We start from the raw sequence: 22,570 nt of genomic DNA on the forward strand, positions 1-22,570 counted from the left end.
ACCATCTCTCTATCACACACACACACACACACACACACACACACACACACACACACACACACACACACACACACACACACACACACACACACACACACACACACACACACACACACACACACACACACACACACACACACACACACACACACACACACACACACACACACACACACACACACACCCCTTCCTGGCTTAGACTGGGTGATAAATCTCCCTGCTGAGGGGATCGACTGGAGCACAGACGCTCACAGTCACACGCACACACAAAATATCTCTCTCTCTCTCCGTCTCTCTCTAACACGCACACACACATCTCTGTTTCTATGACAACTGCTGTGGGGAGAGAGGGGGAGAAAAGAAAAATCGAAAGAGGAGAGCAATCATTTCATCGCTGATCAAAATTAAAGCCTGGCTTTGAGATGGAGCTGGCAGGGAAAGAAAGATGTGAGGGAGAGGGGCAGGTAGACGGAAGAAGAGAAGGAAGGAAGGAAGGAAGGAAGGAAGGAAGAAAGGAAGGAATATAACACATTATATTATATTATACTGCATAACATTGCATATTGCAATTTGACACTGTTCACTGTTTTGCATTTTGCATTTCACTTCACTTTTTATATCTTGTATATATTTTTATTTAGATATGTTTATGTCTAAATAAATGTTACTTTATAAATATTAGAAAAAGTGAGTAAAGAAGAAGTAAATAGTGAGTAATATCATACTGTTTTTTTTTATTGCTTTTCTTATGTATGTTGTATTTATTGTGTTTTTATGTTTCTATGTTCATTGTATTCACCAATTACCAGAGCAAATTCCTGGTAGGTGTACACCTACTTGGCAATAAATACTTTCTGATTCTGATTCTGATTCTGAAGGAAGGAAGGAAGGAAGGAAGGAAGGAAGGAAGGAAGGAAGGAAGGAAGGAAGGAAGGAAGGAAGGAAGGAAGGAAGGAAGGAAGGAAGGAAGGAAAGAAGGTAGAGAGATTTTACGTGTATAAAAGTAAGGGATCAATACATCAAGCAACTTAAATGATTGGGTGAATCTTCATGGACAGATGGAAGTGCAAACAAAAGACCACAGGAGAAAAACTAATATTACATATGTAAGTTCAGGATAACCTTGGAAATTAATTATGTTACAGCCTCTACACATAATTTCAGTGTAATTAAAGATGTCTGAATTCAGTACTTGTTGGTAATACTGTATCAATCAATGTACCACAAGTAATAATGCATAAGTGGTGTTTATGGGGTTGTAGTAAGAGTGATTGGGTGGTGTCCGTTTTAACCTTTCCACTGTGAGGAATGGCTCACACAATGAGTTTATCTGTTAGCACACCATTAAATTATTACATTCGTTTGTGTGGATTCAGGTCACATGTGAGGAAGCCAGTCCTGGGGATGCAGCTACTGGTAGTCCCTCTGCCCTGCTCTTTAATGGATTTGGGTAATTTACATACAAGATACCTCAGCAATAATTAGCAAGGTTTGTTAAACAACTCCTCATCCTAGATGCCGTTTATCTTCAAGTTTAAAAGTGAAAAGATAATACCTTTTGAATGATTGGTAGATGTTAAAACTGCTTTGGGGTAATTTGGGGTTTGGTGTCTTGCTTAAGGACACTTCCACATGTGGACTGGAGGAGCCCGGGCTCACCCAACCGACCTTCTGAAGAGTGGGCTCTACCTCCACAAGCAGCCTTACTTACATCAATTTAAGAACAACGCTGCTTCTGGTCTCCCATTCATCAACAACTGCTTTAGTATCAGTCTTCTCGCACAAAATTATGTACGCAGCCACCAAATGCATATTTAACACCTTTTATACTGAGTTGCCTTCGTAGAAGGAGTCAGCTGGAAACATTTAAAACTCAGCCAAGGCATTACTTTGCAACCAATGCATAGAGGTGACATCAGCTGAATTTACAGTGAACCGATGTCCTGGTTTGTACAGGATTGTCCTGGTTTCAATTATATAAACATGTCACCTCCATTAATCCCACTCATTATTACCTAACCTAGTGGTGATCGCAAGCGAGTGGGGGTGGAGGGTGAGGACACTTCTAAAATGTGAAAGACGTAAAGAAGAAGGAAAGAAACCACATATCAAGAGGCTTACTCCCTCCTTTATAAGGCGTTGTGTCGTCCATGGTGAGTAAATGTGCCTTGGTAGTTGTGCTAAGTACAGAATTTATTGCCACCCATTCTTGTGAAAACACCCATGTTGCATGAACCTTCTGTGAAATTTAAGGTTACATTTTATTATTATTTATAATATGGTCACCATAGCTCACTTAGCTATCCAGCTAAGCACAGCTGATTCAATCTTTGAGTAGCTGTTTTCATTTAGAATAGTAACAATTATTTAAAAAAAAGAGAATATCGATTAAGTCTAACTCCATCTGAAACTGAAAAAATACAACAATTTTCCTTCGACAATTTCTTCCTCCATTATTATCACAATTATATTGAATATGTAGCAGCAAGAGAACAAAAGGCTCCCAGTAAGAGTCAGCAAGAGGTGTGGTTGAGTTGCAAGCATAAATCTGGAGATGTTAGTTTTTATTCTTTAATTTCAAGGTCTGCATAAGGTCATGAATATACCATTATGGGAGTTACAGTATAATGTCTGGTTCATGTCTACTGAGGGGGAGGTGGGAGCACATGAAAAGGTTACAGATGATTGATTTGACAGTAGCAGAGTTCAAAAGGTCAAACTCAAAGCAACAGTGGCAGTGGAAAACCAGCATTTTCTAAAGCAGCTGACATCTTTTGCATAAAGGCTTGTATATGATATTCCTAATAGACAACACTTTTTGCATAATGGTGCTATATTTGAATCTGTGAATAAAGTATGATACAAAAAGCTTTTGAATAATAGTTTACCTTCGGAACCCTATCATCATGGAACGGTGGAGCACTGTTAAATCCGATGACTAGGTGGCAAGAAAAGGATGTTTTAGGAAAGGTGGCGTGTGTGTGAGTGTGAGTTGTCTGTGTGGATGAGCAGCTCTGATGCCGTCGGCTTCCTCTCTTTGTACCAACAGACAGCAAGCTTTTAACCTGGACAGCAGAGGAGCATAAAGCACCACTATCCATCTTTTAGCCTTCTTTTACGCTCTATTCATATCTGCTCATTGTGCTGTCTATGTTGCGTATGACACACACACACATACAAACACATACACACACATTCAAACCCACACACACACCACAGGGGAGGTGTAAATAGTACATGCTTCACTGCAGCACTGCACTGCTTTTCAGTATGCACCCTGCAGTGAATGGTATGGCTCTTTGTGTGTGTGAGTGTGTGTGTGTGTGTGTGTGAGTGTGTGTGTGTGTGTGTGTGTGTGTGTGTGTGTGTGTGTGTGTGTGTGTGTGTGTGTGTGTGTGTGTGTGTGTGTCTGTGTGTGTCTGTCTGTCTGTCTGTCTGTCTGTCATAGGCAATCTTTGGGGGAACACTTTACACTAAAGAACACTTAAAATGGGGATGGCTAAACTGGCTCAAGCCCCACCCACCTACCGTGGACCAGTGGGCCCAGAGGCTCCAGGCTGTGAATTGCATGGAAAGTTTAACTGCAAGCCTAAGACTCAAGATGGACATTTACTTTGCAAAGTGGACACCTGTGATAATGTATCTGTTAAAATGAACATTCTGTTGACATTTGACTGGACAAGCTGGACTGAATGTGAAACTATGTGAACCCTTTGGGATAACTCTTCTGCAATTTGTGTTTTATTTTTATTTTGTCTTCACTTGTAATATTGTATGACTTGCTGTGTGAGACTCACTGTCAAGGTACTTGTTCTAATAAAAGTAAAAAAAAAAAAAAAATGGGGATGGCTTGTCCAATGTGTGCAATTGCACACATGTATTAAAATAATATAAAGTGAATACTTGGGAGGCAGTTAGTTGATACAGTCAATGTTTAGGTATGGGGCTAGTGTGGAGATTCATTCATTCAAAAACTTAAACAAACAAAACATGTTTTACTAATTCCCCACCCTTCACTTGCAAATACAGTCTGGTTTTACAAAACACCATTAACAAACTAATTTCACAAAAACAAAATGCAACCTGACAAACAAATTATACTTCAGAAACAAATAGCCTTCCGGATTACAAAAATAAATAAATCCCACAAGTACTAAAACATGTGTCCTACATTTACCAAAAGAATTTGAATGAATTTACTGCAAGTACAACAATTAAAAAAAGATATTGTACCAATTACGACACAAAATCACGTGTCTTTGGTCACAATGTTTCCCCCCTCCATGCCCCAACAAAAGATGGCACTATGACATGCATGTCAATTGCCTGTCAATTTAGTTAGAAATGAGAATCTCGAAAGTACATTTTTGACTCCATTACACAATTCTTACAGTATATTTTGTATAAGCTAATATACTGTCCATTTAACTATTGTTCCCTTATATATGTAATACTTACCAAATGCAGACATTTACACACTAAGATAAAGATAACTTGTAATCTTCAAACTTCAAATGATGGACACTAACAGTCAGTATTCCAGACTCAAGGATGGAAAATGGAAGTTCACAAACTAAAGGTCACCTTCACGTTCGGTTAACAGTTGGTTTGATCTGAAATTCTTCCCTTGTCACACAATTAAAAAGGGAACATTTACGCTTTCTACATGAGAACATTTTACTTGTCACTGAGAAAGTTTTTCATTAAAGTTTTTTTATATGAATATGAATGTAATTTATAAATCACTTTGAGATTTATACGTTCAAGGCGCGTAAGAAAGTTACTAAGTAACTTGCATCAGAAAAGCTCTGTGAATACGACACAATGCCCCCTCAGTTATTCCAATAAAGTTTTGCACCACAGACAGATGATCTCTTATAAAGCCCTCTATTCAGGAAGAAGTCCTTCTTAGAACAACTGTGCCAATTATGGCAAGAAGATTAACTAGTCCCAGTGGACAGGAGGGAGACCGGCCCAGACCCATTGTCAACAGACACACTTGGCCTGCTTAGATTAGTCTTGTCTGTAGTTATGAAATCCACACAGGAACACATCTGTGCCAGACTAAATCTGTTCAACTTTTTAATCATGTACTACTTGTTTACTGCCAATAAATCACCAGGTGCACCTGTGCTGCACCTTAGTGAAGTAAGTGGTTGCGAGTTGAAAGCTTGCAAGTGTGAATGAGCAGTGAGTCACATTTGTCTGTGCATGTGTGTGTGTCTATTTGAGTAAGTGACTTGCATGTGACAAGTGATGTGTGCTCGTGCCCGAATATCTAGCCCGGATATCTAATTCAATTTACTTCAATTAAACTCATATCAATTTAATACGATTTATTGGCATGAATGTCAAGAGAACAATAGCCAGTATTAAGTGTTTAGGATAACCCAATTCAATAATGAGTAGTTTTTATGGGCTGTGTGCAACAGTTTTTGCAATGGTTCCATGAAGTTCTTAGCATGTGTGACATTGCCCTATGTGAGTGAGTTTTATTATAGAGAGACAAAAATAAGATAATTAACCTGGAGGTGAATTCAGTATTGGCATACTGAATTGCCCCCCACACTTCTTACTTATTCTGGAGTGAGTCGATCATTAGGTGACCTTACTGAGAGTTAGTGGGACTGGAGTTGAAACAACAAACTACAATTTTGTGATAAATGCAATGAAGTATTTATCTGTGACATATAGCATGACATATGAACACATCATAAAAAGTATTTAAAAAAGCAACCCTACCAAGAATAGCCATACTTACATATCAGTGTAATTAGAGCAACCTAGAAAGACAGAAATCTTGGTCCATGTCCCATCCACTGACATGGAGGCAGTGGGGTTTTATGACCTATTATGTAGCCAGCCACAAGGTGGCGATTGAGGCAAATTTCATGTCATCCCTCTTAAAATACATACTATAGGTAGAACTAAAACTTATCAATCTGCTGTATGTGTCGTATGAGAGCCCCAGTGAAACCTCAACATCCGTGTGAGAAATAAATAAAACCCCATTAGAAATTATCTTTCTAGTTTGCCAAAATAAAGAAGTAGAGGGAGAAATGAGCGCATTCACCTGGGCTACATGTTTCCATCACTTCTGATTGGAGCCGGAGCTGATAAAGACCTGTGTCTAATGCAGAGTCATTTGACTCAAGAGTGAATGCTGACTGTATCTATTCCCACTGCAAAAATGTTTAATGCTAGTTGGTGTAGACCAGTGGAAAAGGCTTTAGATTTAAATATATCTGCAGCAGGACACCGAGGACTGTTAACTATACAAAGGCTTCAGTTTCTTATAGCAGCCGCTAAATGGAAATTTGTCATTGAACATTGAAAGTAAAGCCCAGTAACAGCCAGATGTTTCAACCTCCTGACTTAGTACTCTGTATTTCACTAAGACATATTTTTTACAGCTGCCATGTTCCCCATAACATTTTTTACACTTGCACATATTATTCATCAAGGGAACTCTTCAAAATGCTGCCAAGCACTTTCTGATGACCTGTGGCAAAAGTGAAATATGACCTTTTAAAAACACATTAATGAAAAAGACCTTGCCGGAAAATCACAACAGCAGCCGTGTACAACAGGGATTAGTTTCTGAATAATGTAAAAGCCAAGATACGCTAAAAAAGACAGGCTCAGAGAAGTGAAAATGTGTCAGGATTTTCCATTAAACACCGCTTTCTGTCCCCAATATCGGAGTAGAGTATTCCATAATTTACATAATGCTGCATATTACATCAGTACAAACTAGAACAGGATCCATATATATTTTATAAGTAGTGTTATCTTTATAGTTTTTTCAAAGTGCTGTGTGTCTTTAAGAGAGGGGTATGCAGACACTGTGCTGCTCTTCAGGGTGTTAGACTAACTAGATGTGGGTGCTACCGTCGGGCTCTTGTCCTCTACTCCTCTCAGAGTAGGGCGGCGATGTTTGGGTTGGTAGAGTGGGTGACAAGCCCTGGGAGTTTATGTGGAGGGGGCAGAGAAGAGAAGTGTTTGCTGTGTGTGTACTTTTGTGCATGTTTGAGGGGACACCTCAGAGGTTGTCCGAGGAGGCAGTGGAGCGTACTGAAAGGCTGCCTTCCCACAGCTGCCACACCAACTGGACTCATGCACACACACACAGAGCATTTATGGACAGGCATGAGTGCACAACACCACGTACACACAAAAGCAGAAAGGTACACATAGCAGAGAGCAAACACAGACGAGCACACAGTCACTTGTCACATGCAAGTCACTTACTCAAATAGACACACACACATGCACAGACAAATGTGACTCACTGCTCATTCACACTTGCAAGCTTTCCACTCGCAACCACTTCGCACTTGTGCACTGATGTGCACACATGAACACACAAACTCACACACATACACAGACACACACACAGTACCCATGGCTGGTGCCTGCGTATGTCTAAAACACTGGATTGAAAGAAGCTGGAGGAGGGGATTCTTTCAGTAAATTGTTCTGATGGACAAATGATGTGGAACCATACAAACCACAAACCTGCTAATTACAATAAGAAGATCACCAGTAACAGTAAAGGAACAGAAGCCCATCATAATTACTCATAGTAATTATAAGTTATAAAGTTAGTTATAAAATAATTACTAAGATAACTTGTTTAGATGCTGTGTTCGTGGAACAATAGAATGCTGAATCAAAGAGATTCATTATATCATCACAGCAAAGCTAAGATGATCAAAACTGTTGTTCAAAATGTCCCTGCCTCAATTCATCAATTAATCATTTTCAAGTCCGTTTCATGGATGACCATAAAGAAACAAACGTAGAGGCCATGTTTAAAAACAATGGAATGATATGTGTGCATCTTAGACACAATTTGTTACCAGATAATTATTCATTCTTGGGCCCAATAAATTGATTTAATAAAACAATGCTTTATGAAGGGCTGAATTCAATCCTAACCTCCAACAATGGTAAGGATTGTTTTCATTTTTATGAAAATTACAAAAAAATAAAAATATTGAACATGATTTGTACATATCTAAACTACACAATAAGTCTCTGAAGAATTTTAAAATGAGTGAGTTTATTATAACTAATTCATGTTATTAGTTCAGTGACCTTTCAGAAGTTCATTACATGAACTAATGTCAAGCAGAAATACCTATAAGGAGACCCATTATACTTTTTCAGTCTTTCCCACTCCTTAAGGTTGTATATGTTTTTTGTGAATGTATACTATATGTATAATGCATGGCTCAAAATCCCAAAGTCTGGAGGAGAGGGCGCTCCCCTCTCCCACAGTAAACATTTGTCTGCTGGCTGTTGAATCGCCTCATGTTTGATTTTTTTAATAATTTTGCCACGCGTCTACATCACGACACATGCACGTCAGGGTACGGCGTAGGGCTGTGCTTAGGCCGAGAGGAGGGAAGAGGGGTTTTCTACATAAGCACATTTCAAATCAAATAAGGCTGAATTTTGGCAGCATATTTAGAAACATTATTAACAAGACATCTAGAGTACGTAAACTTGATTGGATGGTGAAACACATGTGTCCAATGAAAAGCTGGAGCAGTCTGGAAACGAAATCATCTTTTTATCTTTACTGTTACTAACAGAAGATATACACAAAGAAAGCTGCATGTTAAAATATATATGGGAAAATAATGAGCTTATTTTAATATTGTTGTTTAAGGCCAATGCACGGTGCTCCCTCTACTGGCTGCAAGGGTCTCTTTAGATAATAATGGTGTATTTTCAGTTCACTTTCATATCAGAGATGAGACTGTCGTGTCTGCTAACAAGCCCTGTGCTGCTGCCCCCCTCCTTCCTTTTGTGCCGACGGCCAAATCAGCACTGTTGCATCTTTCAAAATAGCACAGCAGGAGGAGAACGGCCAAAACGGAGCATGCAGGAACTCTTTAATTTATTATGTGGCTGACGGGGAGGGATATCAATGATTCAGCTATCTTATCTGAGCCTGAGATGCGCATCTTGTAAATATATTCTCACTCTCACTCTCTCTCTCACTCTCTCGTTCACACAGCCCCGCTCTCAATCTCTTCAGCACTTTGCTGTTATCATCGCGATCGATAGCGAGGTGATTATTATTCCTCTAGCAGAGCCCACACATTATGACCTCACTCATCACGTATCGCAGAAACACAGGAAACACAAATAAAGCACACACAAACACACACACTTACACACAGCTAGAGGTTGTAAGATGGGCTGATGATAACCTGCAGTTACAAGGTTAATGTGTGGTACTACAATGCTCCATGTCAACATTAGTGTTCCACCACCTCGCACCTTATCAGGTGTGCTGAGGAGGGGTAAACACTTCATTACATTCATGAACAACCACCACAGGCAGATAAACACAGGTGTCGTAACAAGCCAAGGACAAAGATTTGCCAGATAGAGACTTCTGGTTTCAGATTTGGATTTGAATCGTAGCAATGAGCAGGTCTCCCCCGACCCCCTGCATGTAATTTTACTTACTTAACGCCTTAGGCATATTTAACAAATCTACTATGAAACATATGGATCTCACACATTTCCAATGCACCAGTGTCTAATTTTGTCATATCCATTGACTGTATATAAAGACAGACGCCATGAAAGCTTCCAAAAGTTAAGCAAATACATCTTGACCCCCTCATACCCCAGGGGCTGGCTGCGGTATAGGTCATAAACCCTCCCAGTTCCATGTCAGCAGATCGGCCATGGACACAACTAAGAAGCCATAAAGCTCCCCTCCTGTGGAATCACTTCCCAGTTGGGGAGCGGGGCGCTTTCTCTATGTTTAAGATCAGCTTGAAACCTTCATTTTTTATAAAGAATTGTAGTAACAGCTGGCTCAGGTCGGCCTTTGGCGAGCTCTTACTCATGCTGCTATATACTGTTACAGTTACTGACTTGACTTCTTCACCGGAATCCATTTGCTTTATCGTTGCAGATCCAGGATCGCTGCTGCGGCCACATGGTGGATCTTGGACCATGGCGGCAGTACTTAAATATATAATAGGCCTGCCCTCTTAAACTGCTATTACAAGCAATTCAGCTATCACTACATTTGCCATTACTGCTTCCTTCATCTGTCAGACATTTTCTTTTGCATAATTAGTTTAAGCATTGATAGACCTCACGATTGTTTTAAATATTCTTATTTTGTTGATGTGCTCCGTTACACGCAACATCCACTGCATGTCTGTTCGTCCTCGGAGAGTGATCCCTCACTCGCGGCTCATTCATGCAACAGTATGAGTATAGCATAAAAATGTGGTCCTGTCAAATCTCTTGTCACTGGGGCTCATGTTGATGGGTCCAACTTAATTTTATCTTTAGCTGATAAAAAGCCATCAGACCTTCAGTAACACACATAAACGGCACCGCTGCTTAGAAATACGAGGTGTGTTTCTGCTTGCAAAACAGGAGAAATGTCATTAAGCTAACAAGTATCGGAGGTCTGAAGGATCCTGGTTCTGTGCTGTTGCTGCTTTGCTTAATGGTATGACTTGTTAACTCACATCAGTGAGAGCTGTCATGTGAATGTGGAAATTGATTCAGGAAGGAAAACTTGCAGAAGGATCAGAATTCAACGGATGTGTCAGCCCTTCACAACATTTTCATTAATTCATTAAATGTTGGTCAGACTCAAAAAGTAGTCGAGTTCAAAACCCAGCCTTGGTCATAATATGAATCATGTCATTTAGATATCACTGAATGCATATAATATAATTGAAACTGCATAAAATGTGAGAATCAGAGCTTTGCAGTGACTGGATATAAAAGGGCATTTTTAAATATTTCTAATGACTGTGCAGCTCTGATGTGGATAAGTGCAAAAGTTGAAGCAAAACTCATCAGTAAGATTTTCTTTCAGCCTGATGAGTCACATTAAATGCATGTTTCTGTGTACTGCACAAACAAAATCTTGTAATGACATGTAAACACGTGCTGAGAGCTAAGCCCTGGGAGTTTAAACATACAGGACTCTTACACGACTCACTTCTGTCAGATCTTAATTCTGGCTGTTGGAAAACATCCGACTGGTTTTAAGTCAGGTACATGTGGAAATATGCCATGTAAAAAACAGAAGTGCCTTAATACTGAGTGGCACAGCTTATAGAAAACATGCCTTGTGTTGTTCCTTTTTTAGTTTTCAATACTCTGTGAGACCAAAGCCCTACTTTTAAATCTTCCTGGCACTGGCTTATCAGCAGCCAGTAGATGAGTAGATGTGGTCTTATCAACAGGAACATCTGTACTTCTTCAATTTTCCATGAAAAGTATGGATAAAGTGAAACAGGAGGAGACGTCTTAAAATAGAATCCCTCAAAGGATAGTTTCCATATCAATATCAGGATTTGAAGATGTGAAAAGGGATTAAAACTATATGTATGCACAATATGTTGGAAAATTGCATTTTTTACGACGAGCCCCACGGCAAACCGAGCTCACCTCATAGTGCGAAGGTCCCAGCCCCGTATGGCCGTGTCATTGGCTGTGGCGAGCTGACTGCAGTTGTGGTGGGGGCTCCACTTGCCCGAGGTGAACTTCAGCTGACCTTTGCCCTCCAGGGTGGCAGTGCTGGAGACCTGCAGCAACACAAGAAACCTCTTCATTAATATCTGAGCGGGGATGTGAATCTCATCCAAATTTCTTGGACGGGTTCAGCCGGCGGTGAACATCCAGCATAATTAGACATAATTAGAAGTCATTTTCTCTGCAGGTCACACTCAAGAACTACATTCGTCCAGTGAGACTCTGTAGTAATATTTGGGGCATTACTCGCAAGGCTGCTGCCAGTAGATGAACACCATACTGAAACATCAACACACTCACCGTCATTATTATTTCTAATTACCTTGCTATTAGTCAACACTTCAAAATGTCTTATTTAGGACTCACAACTAATTTAAAGCTGCATTTTTCTTTCAACGTTAACAATTGATCAAATGACCAATGTGTAATGTGATAGTGGGTCACTCATTGTGGTTAACATACAACTGTTAAGCCTCTTTAGGCTCATTTACTCCTTATTTTAGCAATTAAAGGCATCTGCTTGCAGCTTAAAGTTCTGAGTGAGCCTTTTACACCCTTCTCCTGTGCTTTCATCCAAGTGTCCATAAGCCCTGACATTCTGGCAATTTCAGTTATTTTTTAAAGTTTGAAGATGTGATCACCAATTTCTTTAATTGCATTGGATTGGGCTGCAATACTGTTTACTGCTGAAACTCCAAAAGTGTTTTTATGGACTCAAACACTTCACCCACCCTCCATCAGTATAGTGGTAGATAATCAGTGAATTTTCATTTTTGGGTGAACTATTTCTTTAAGATGCGGGAAGTGATTGACAGAATATCAAAGTAACGTCAAATGCCATGTTTAACTAAATTAAATTTGAATAAAAATGAAAGGACATCCCCGGTAGCATTGAACCACATTTAAATGAATGCATCCCGTTAATATGAAGAGCCACTCTCTCGTGTCTGCAGTACGCTACAAACAACGCTACAATGTTCTGAGCTCAGTTCAATGCCTTGTAGCATGCAGGTTTTTCTGAAGGACCTATACAGCAAGAAACTCCTAGAGTGAAGTCTGCACCGGCCTCCCTCTAACCTCCTGCTCAGTCAGCAGACCCTACTGACCCCTGACTCTCCACGGCCCCACGGTGGAGATCTAGCTTGCGCATTTAGTTATGGGTACGAAAATGAGAGCAGTTTAGCTGAAAGGCGGTCAGGTTCAATTGCAACATTTAAGACTTTTCAAACCAGATGACATGCTTGTCATTGGATATTTATCAAACCTGCTGCACATATTTCACAGGGCAACAGATTCTGTGAAATTAATCAAAGTCAACACACTTCAAGGACTTTGAATTATAAAGCATATCACTTCATCGGGTTACTTTAAAACTGGAATTCCAATTAATTCATCAGGCTGGCTGTGGAAATGATTATCTTTCCCTTAAATTATGATGCATCTGACAATCCAAAAAAAGCTGCATCACACGGCTTCATTTTTCTCTGCTCTGTGACTGTCTATGGGTTTTTATCCTCATCTCTCCCCCTTCTCTCCCATCTCTGCCTGTCGGAGCAGGGATCATCGATCGCGCCGTCACCGCACAGCTCCCTGGTACACTCTCATTATTTCAGCTAGAGAAGACAGAGGGAGAGCGAGCGAGAGCGAGACAGGCCAACCGACCAGAAAGGAGGGAGGGAGGAAGGCTGAGGAAGAATAACAGAGGGGATAAAAGGAGGGAGAACAAAGAAGGCAGGAGAAAAGAAAGGAGTCATAAGAAAGGAGTTGAAGAAAGGTGGCAGAGGACAAGGGACTGATAGAATCAGACAAGGAAGAGAAGCAGGTTTTCCTCTGTGGCCTTGATGTAAAATTCCATGACTTTTCCATGAGTGTTCATGATTAAATCACAGTAGCTCCATAAACTCGAACTATTCCTGCTACAATATTTATTAACAGGAGCATTGACGTGATTTGTAAATAGATATTTGATTCTTGGGTTATTGTTAATAATCTTACAAATCAATTACAGACATGTTGGAACTAAACTATGAAGCGAAATGGCAGTAAGAATGTTTTGGGAGCAATGATATGCCGCATGATGACTGTCCCTGCGTCTACTGCATTTTTAGATCATCTAAAATATTGATAATATTTGTAACATTGAGATGGAGCTACAAAACACAGGGACGTTACTAACTATGCCTGCCGCAAAAACATCTCAGATATTCTTCATTGTGAACGTTAACGTACTGAAGACCTACCTAAACTTTTTTAAAGCAACACTATTTATAACCTTTACTGAGCAACAGCGCCCTCTGCAGCCACTTAAGGTGATCAAATCAGTATCGCTTAGTTTCCGAGCGATTAAAAACAATCATGTTGTCCCCACCCACTGAACTGAAACACAGTCAAGCTTATTACGGAGCTACTTTCTAGGGTAAATATTTAACATTATGTCAAAGGCCCAAATCCCTTTTTTACATGGTGGCCATCTCACAGTTGATCGTACACATTTCTGCATATACCCTAAAGATCAGCTTGGGTTGTTCCGCTGTGTCTTGAGCATTTTCTCAACAGACACAGTTGGGTTTCCTTTTTGACTGAGCTTCTGTGTTCAAGACACACTCGAGAAAATCTACTGCAAAGAATATATAAAGAATACAAATTACAAAGCAGTCCATCACAGTCCAGTGTCGTCCTGAAATGTTGCACGTTTGCAAAATATGATGCCTGTCCCTGAATTCTTCAAGTTCCTGTTACTTTCCCCCGAGACAGTACAGAAGCCCAGCAAGCTCTGCGATCAGTGGGAGGTCTGGAGCAGGAGTCTCCCACTCTGCGCCAATGCTACAGTGTTGCCGCAGAAACATCTGATCTTCGTGCATCCCAGGTTCCTAGCTTTATTAGTGCACTAACCAAATTAGGGGCCCTAACATGGCAGCACACACCACACCAGGGGACGCAGTCAAACAGGACACCAGCGGCACAAATGCAAGACTATCAGTTATATCGCCATGCATTACTGCTTTCTCCAGACTCCAGAAGAAGGAGAGAGAGAGTGAGTGAGTGAGTGAGTGAGTGAGTGAGTGAGTGAGTGAGTGAGTGAGAGAGAGAGAGTGAGAGAGAGAGAAAGAGAGAGAGAGGGAGCGTGCGTGTCTGTGAGCAGATGTGCAGGACAAGGTGTGTGGGTGTGCCATGAGCCAGTAGAAATGTTCCACTAGTGATTCTATTTGATGAGCTGTGCACATGGACACACACACACACACGCACACGCACACGCACACACACACACACACACACACAAACACACAAATCTTACTTCAAACAATGAACACTGGTATGCTAATGCAAATGATCCTGTCTTATACATGTGTACACAGAACACACACACACACAAACAAATCTAGGCCAGGGCGTTGAGAGAGACACATCCACACTGCAGCTGGACACGGCTTGAGATGAACACATCACCCTCTGACAGATAGAAGGAGAGAGAGAGAGGAGAGTGGGATGTAAGGAGGGAAGAGGGAGGGAGAGAAGGAGATTAGCATTCTCATCAGCACAGGAGGAATTTGTCTTGGCTGCCAAATTCTTTCTCCTCTCTTTCATTCCCTTTCTCCTCATCAGTCCCACTCGCTTTCCTTTTCCATATCACCCGCCCTAATCTCCATCTTTCCAATCAGCAGGGCCCGTCATTGTTCCCTCAGTTCCCGCCCTCCCTCCATCTCACCTTTCTCATGTTATTCCCTTCCCTTCCTCACTTCTCTCCACCTCTGTCCTTCTCCCTCACTCCAGCATTTACGTGTTGTCCATTGTGTGTGTCAGAGGACAGGATCAACAAGCCGCTCGCAGGCTTCCTGGTCCAACCTTTCCTGGTCCAACCTGAGACATGCACGCACGCACACAGAACTGAGAGACTTTAGTAAGTATAATGTTTGAATGTCTTTCACGTCCATGGTGTCATTTTGAGGAGGGTTAAATCTAAATTATGAAATTGTTTTTGGGTAATTTATCATTGTTCAAACTCTTCCAGCTTACATGAAGGTTTGAATTGTCCACCAGTTACTGTCTACTTGTGTAGTGAGACTTGTTTCTCACAGCTCTGCCATATTTAGCTCATTAGACAGGATGGTATGTGCAAAGGTGAATGTGGCAACAGTGCTGTTGCCGTGTGCCTGGTCAGCTGAAGATTTTAATGTTTGTGTTGCAGAATTCGCAGAAAGTATGTTCTGACTAAAAGCAATACAAATCTAGAGGTCTGGTCCAATTCAATTCAAATGCAAAACAATACATATTGCTCAAGTGGCACGTATTGTATATACTAGATCTAGACTTCTAACTTGTACATACATATTTGTTCCTATCCAAAGGCTTTACCCTATAGTTTGTCTGTACAGGTTCCAGCAAATAAAACTAAACGGAAAAACAGCCAACACATTAACACAATAAGGGGACTATTATCTTTGCAGATGGACCTTCAGAAATGTGTCCTTAGACTGCCTGAGTCCCAACAACTTCAGCGGGCTGTTGGCATTACACCAACCAACGTCTGCGCTTCCGGGTGATTGTGTGATTCACCCATCTGCCTCCACAGCTAAAGGAAAGTACCAGTGTAACACAAGCACAGAGCCTTCCCCCTGGAGCAAGCACCATCATCAGACACGATGACCAGCTGAGACACTTGGTGACTTAAAATTACATTCAACTTACTGGTTGTGGGGAAATGGTTTTATTTTTTTCATTTGCACCAGCATCACAGATACACAGATGCTTCACATTAACAGCTCAACGACAGCATTTCAGTCGAGAAGATAATCTCGGCTCTGCGGATGGGCGTGTGCAACGTGACAGTCTTGTGCTGATAGATTCGGTGCCACAGAAAATCTGTGAACTGGAAGTAAAATGTACCATGTCAGCTTCCAGTGTTCAGGTAAGCCCACCACTTTGAACGCTTTTCTTCTTAAACCAAACCTTCATCAGTGATCAGCTTTGATTTGTCGACCATGCTACAGGGTTTTAACTACCCTTACATCATCTTGTTTTTACATACATTTTTAACAACGACCTTTTAAAGTCCCTGTTCCCTATTGATTCACTGCGATATCATTGATGGTGACAAACAGGTTCACTTTTGCTTTTCTTGGCACACAGCATTGAAATTTGATGACCAAGGATTTGTTTAATCCACATTAATTATAGAGATTTTTGCACCTCATTAGGAAGAACCTACACTGAGAAGGGCCTCCCTTTGTTCTCAAATTACCCTAGATTCATCTTTGCATTTATTCCCCAAGATATTGGAAACTTTCCTTTTAGATTCTGCTCCATGTTTATGCGACTGCATCATTACCATCATCAACATCATTTCTGCAGATTTGTCAGCTGCACATTCACACTGCCATTCTTCATTCCAAAGATGTTCTGCTGGATGAGATTTGGTGACTGTGAAAGGCACTTTATCCACCATCCTATTCATGAAACCAGTTTAAGACTAGGAAGCCATTTGAATTTGAATTTCAGGACTTCCAGCCCCTATATGACACCCCACAAGCCGTAGGCAGGCAGTTATTTTTACGTTTGAAAAATGTATCACAAGCTACTTCCATTGTATTGGATTTGGCTGGAACCCTGTTTAAAACTGGAACTCCAAATGTGTTTTGTGGAGTCAAACACTTCACCCACCTCTCCATCGCTAAGAAACTGCACCATGACACCACCACCAGCATAACAGACAGTTGACAAGGCAGGTCGGGTCCATGGATTCATGCGGTTGACATCTAACTCTGATCCTACAGTCTGTAGCCTCAGCAGAAATCCAGACACCTCAGACCAGGCTATGTTCTGTCCGGTGTTGCTGAGTCTTTGTCCACTGCAGCCTTCTGTTATTGGCTGTGGGGAGAGAAACCTGGTGTGCTCCACCACCTTAAGGTTCGACGTGTTCATTCTGCTCAGCACAGTTGTAAAGGGATGCTACTGTAGGCTCGCTGTCAACTCTAACCAGTCGGACCATTGTCCCCTGAACTCTCTCTTCAACAAGATGTTACTGACGAACTGTTGCTCTCTGGATTTATTTATTTATTTACTGGATTCATCCGACACCAACAATCACACCAAAGTCACTGAGATCACATTTTCCTTCATTCTGATATAAACATTTACTGAAGCTTCTGACGTGTATCTGCAAGATTTTATGTGTTGCACTACTGCAACATGGTTGGGTGATTGGGTCCTTGCCTGAATAAGCAGGTGTACAGTTGCCTTTAATAATCTACTCGACCAGTGTATCTGAATCAATGGAGAAACAGTCAATCAAATAATCACTTTGGTAAATTACAATGTGATGCGCCATTAAAAACGAATCAACTAATTCAACTGATATCTAGATGAATCTAGATCAATCATATTTTCACCTCGACAATACGACAGCAAAATCATGTTTAAAGATGTTCAATTCCTGACTGTATCTAAAAATGCATCTTGTCAGTGATTCTTTGGGATGAAGAACGTATAGTACGTACAGTCTAAATGGAAAGGTCTAACCTCAATTTGCCAACACAGCTGCAAACTGTCGTCACACACCACAGATGGTACAACGCTAGCTTAGAGCTAATATCCATATACATTAGGCACGGTGGGAACAAATGCTGGCCCAAGGCCATGTTCTGAAGGACGACAAATGAACATGGCAGACTTCTCAGTCATCCCGCAACATGACAACCCTCAACAATTCGATATTTATATTGCACATTTCAACAGCCTGATACTATGGATAAACTACAAACAGCTCCATCTCATGAGCAATCTAAATCATTGCATTTTCTGAAAATCAGTGGCAACATTAAATCACCTGAAATAAAACGCATCATTGTGATTTGAATCACTTGGTTGATGTGAATGTGCAAAAAAGTTGGAATCGGAGTACAACACATGGCCCCACAATGACAGAGCAAGAGCCAGTAAGGCAAGTAATGTACATGCATTAATCCAAACTGTGACTAGAAATGTTTCAAAAGGTAAGATTACTCTATTCACATGACCACACATGCATGCCCACACAGACAAACACACTTGTTCCTATTAGGTGTGTGGCCCGGCTGCCCTTTATGTGAATCTCTCAACGAGTGCATGAATTACTAATGACTCATCTATATTCCCCATCGCTCATGGCTTCTAATGGAACAACACACACACCCATGAAACACTGGGCAGACAGACCACTCTATTACTTCTTCCTCACATGCACATACACCTGACACACACCATTATCTTGAGTCTTTGAATACATAATGGGCATTTTAATTGCAAAGCTGGCTGGCTGGAGACAGAGAATTTAGAGTGAAAAGCCTCTTCACCTTGCATTAGGAAGGACACATCTAAGTGAACTGACCGAGAGTGCTTAGACAAAATTCAGCTACAGGTGTTAAATATATTTGTAGGCAATTAAAAGCCATTATTGTGCAATTCTGCAGTATTCAAAAACATGGCGGTCTCTCTAAAATCCCTGTGAGACAACAGTTTGTGTTGGTCCCTCTCCTGATTTAACATAAAATGATTCTTGTTCACACATTGGGGACCATAAAGAAATAGTTGCCCTGGTTTGGTTGGGTAGAATAGCCCCTTAAAACCAAGCACTTACAGGAACTATGTAACCATAGAAACTAAAACTGGGAATTACAAAAAAACCTTTTGAAAATTCCTATGTTACCACTTCACCTGAAGGACGACGGGTCTCCTTCCACTATCTAAAAATTAAGCCAAAATATTCTAGGTACCAATGGAGCCATCTTTTGCCAATGATGGCATTTGGAGCCAAAGTCTACACCGTAGGGCTGGAGTATCGTTATCAAGGTCCCTCCGATAAACAGTCGTCCAATCGTGAGTCTGTCTCAGCTGTCAATCATGACATTTCACCCTGTTGTTATAGCATCAAATGGTTAAGACCAAACTTACCAGAGAATTAGCAATTGAACAAACACCAATGTGATAAGAACTAATATAAACTTGTGGAGCGATCATGTCATCCATCTGTACAAAAAATGTAATACCTTAGCCTGTGCCTCACAATGTTCAACTCAAATTCCACTCTAATACTGTGTGAACTATCTGAAAGTGTTTACTCAGAACACAGTTAATACCGTTGTTCTGGCACTAGACAGACATTATTCATAAATACCATATATAACTAAGTTCCGTAAAAGGTTCTTGGTTATCTGAGAAAGTTTCTCAGTAATCAGTAATTCATTGTTTTAGTATCATTTGTTCTAGTAGTAGATTTAGGTATAATGTTCCAAAGGCCACAGACATTTGGCCATGAAGTCTATGAACTTTGCAGGTGAAACTAGAAGTTTACTGTGGAAACAGATACAGTGAAGGACTTTCTTCTTGTTTATTAGTATCACAGTGGCAGAGACTTAACCAGAATAATACTGAAATGCCACAGCTTAGAAACCTGACCAGGCTGTGTGAGTGTGTGTTTGTGTGTGAAACAGAATTACTAGTGCACACTCTGCTGTTGTGTCAGAGAAAGGATGTTTGCGTCCGATAACACCGAGACGATACGGTGGTTATCAAATAATGAGTTAGCTACTGTATTGTGTGATATGGGGTTTGTGAGTATTTATTGTAGTTTACATTGTGTGTGTGTGTGTGTGTGTGTGTGTGTGTGTGTGTGTGTGTGTGTGTGTGTGTGTGTGTGTGTGCGCATGCAAGCGTGCATGTGTGTGTCTTACCGTGGCCTGTGAGGAGCTCTCCTGCAGGTCCCAGAGTAGTGCGTGGTTATCAGCCAGTGAAATCAAACGCTTGCCATCCCCCATGGGTTCCCACAGTACACTGTAAATACATACACACACAGACACAGGCCGACACAGTCAATTGTAATCCAGAGGTTGGTCATGCCTGCATGCACGCTAATCCCCACATGATGCAGATATATGGTAATATGCCAAATTGGTAAGATCTTCAATTGCCTGTAAAATACAGCACCAGTGAACTGATTTTAAACATCTGTATGTATCCCCAGGTCATTTTACTGGTGAGTGTTTGCGTCCAAATATATGGATGCATATTTTCTGCACTTACAGTATCAAAAAGGAAATTACATTCATAAAAGGTTGATAATTTGACAAGCTGAAGGTATTCTCCATTCTTCATGGTAAACAAAAGAACATGTCACACAGGGAAATAACGGAGCTGTGTGGTAAACAGTAATAACATATCAGGCACATTTCTTGTTAGTACAATATATTCATTGTTAAATTTATTTATTTATTTTTCAAATTTTTTGACAATTATCAAACAAGGCTAAGATGCCAAAGCCATGGCAGCAGCTATGTGAGGCTGTCCACAGGTACAACAGTGCACTTAATGAATCTGAATGTCAGCATGCTAATATGACCACGATGACAATACTAATGTGCTGATATAATCAGATATTATATAAAGTATGTTCAGCCACTCAGTTTTAGAGTTTTAGCATTCTATGATTTTATATTTGCTCAAACACAAAGTGCTTCTGAGTATGATGAAAATAGAAATGTTCTTACTTCAACTTATACGCTATTAATCTTCCTATAATTCCCCTAAACATTCGATTTTGATTCTATGATTCCAAATACATATTGCTGGTAACTGTTCAACCCCTTCACATTTGTCCAGTTTCTGTAAGCCAGCTTCTGTAAGCCAGACCCAGCAGTCTATGTCATCACCAGCCAGAGGTGTTGCAGTTTGTCATGTTAACGGTGGAAGCAGATGGCCAGCCACCCTGAGTCTGCTTGTGCTGGAGGTTTTCTTCCTGTTCAAACTGAGTTTTTCCTCCCCTCATGTCGACACAAGTTTTCTCACTGTGGGAAATGTTGGGTTTCTCCTTAAAATATCGTAAAGTGCTTTGAGATTTTGTATGTGATGATTTGCCACTTTATAAATAAATCTGAGCTAAAATGTCATATTGCCAGTGGCTGGTTTGATTTTCCCAAATTAAGCTACAGCCTGCAGCATCATTACTTTGCCAAGAAATTGACGATTGCATACAAGTGAGTACTTACTGCCAAATCCAGCAGCCCAATTCTGTCAATCTAGTGTTCAAAAGCAGCAGTGGGATACAGGGTAGCCTCAATGGTGTTACTAAAGTGGTAGATTTAACTGCATACTGCTTTGATTTTGTTTTTTACAGAATATCGATTCCACACAACATTCTCTTTCATAGTTGTGATTCTCCACTTTGTTCTACCTAAGGAAATCCACTCTGCGCACAAACCTCAGGGACGTAACCACACCTGACACAACAGAGCCCGAACTTCAGCTTTATAACTCCCTCGGTGTTGGTTGGACCACTTGCATGCTTTTGTTGCCTGCTCTCAGTTTGGATCGGCTCAGCAGCTAAATGCAGGCAGGGACACAACTACACGGTATGAAAGAGAGGACACAGCCCGAGTGAGTAAGCAGTCCTTTTAACTCTTGAGCTCTGTCGACTTAAAAAAAGCAACATGTCGGGAGACCTGGCAAAAAGCGTAACTTAACCTTGGCCTGGAAAAGCTGCAATGTACTTGTTCGGCTTTTCATTAGTGTGACTTTTTCGGCTCAAGGAAAAAAGAAATCGGTGTCTAATCTGGGTTAAAGGAGGTAAAATGTCAGGGAGGTGAAGACGTGGTCTGCGGCTGAAGGTTGGGGTGTCTGAGCCCAGCAGCTTTGAGAAGCTACTGACATTAGCGGTTTACGAAATGATGCTATTTATTTAAAGGCTCCATCAATTAGACACCTGCATTTCCTCGGACTCATTTGTCAATTTGAAGCAGCAATAACGATGCCAGTGTTACAGAGAGAGCGTGTGTGAGAGGAGGTGAGCGTGCTAGCCAGAGATAAAATAAATGACAGGAAGGAAGAAGTTGGTCTGAAGAGGACTGCTTTTGAATGTAGTCCAAGGCTCAACTATGCATATGTGTGGAGAGAGATATAGAGAGAGGGAGGACAAACGGGAGGTAGGACAAGGAGCTGTGTTAATAAGTGCTGTAAATTCATGGCTGCTGAGGGACAGATTTTATTGTCCTCCCGAAGAGCATGAAGTCAT

General features: G+C 40.8%; 1 protein-coding gene across 1 annotated transcript in view; it reads right to left on the minus strand.

The window, feature by feature from the left end:
• The window catches only part of eipr1 (EARP complex and GARP complex interacting protein 1), a 56,447-nt gene that overhangs the window by 13,636 nt on the left and 20,241 nt on the right, over positions 1–22,570 (minus strand). Inside the window, exons 5-6 of the mRNA XM_062397691.1 lie at positions 20,238–20,337; positions 11,449–11,585 (exon numbers count right to left, since the gene is read on the minus strand). Coding sequence (XP_062253675.1) covers positions 11,449–11,585; positions 20,238–20,337 — 237 coding nt within the window. The remainder of the gene's footprint in view (positions 1–11,448; positions 11,586–20,237; positions 20,338–22,570) is intronic.

The sequence above is a fragment of the Platichthys flesus genome, chromosome 10 (assembly GCF_949316205.1).
Source record: "Platichthys flesus chromosome 10, fPlaFle2.1, whole genome shotgun sequence".
Classification (NCBI taxonomy): domain Eukaryota; kingdom Metazoa; phylum Chordata; class Actinopteri; order Pleuronectiformes; family Pleuronectidae; genus Platichthys; species Platichthys flesus.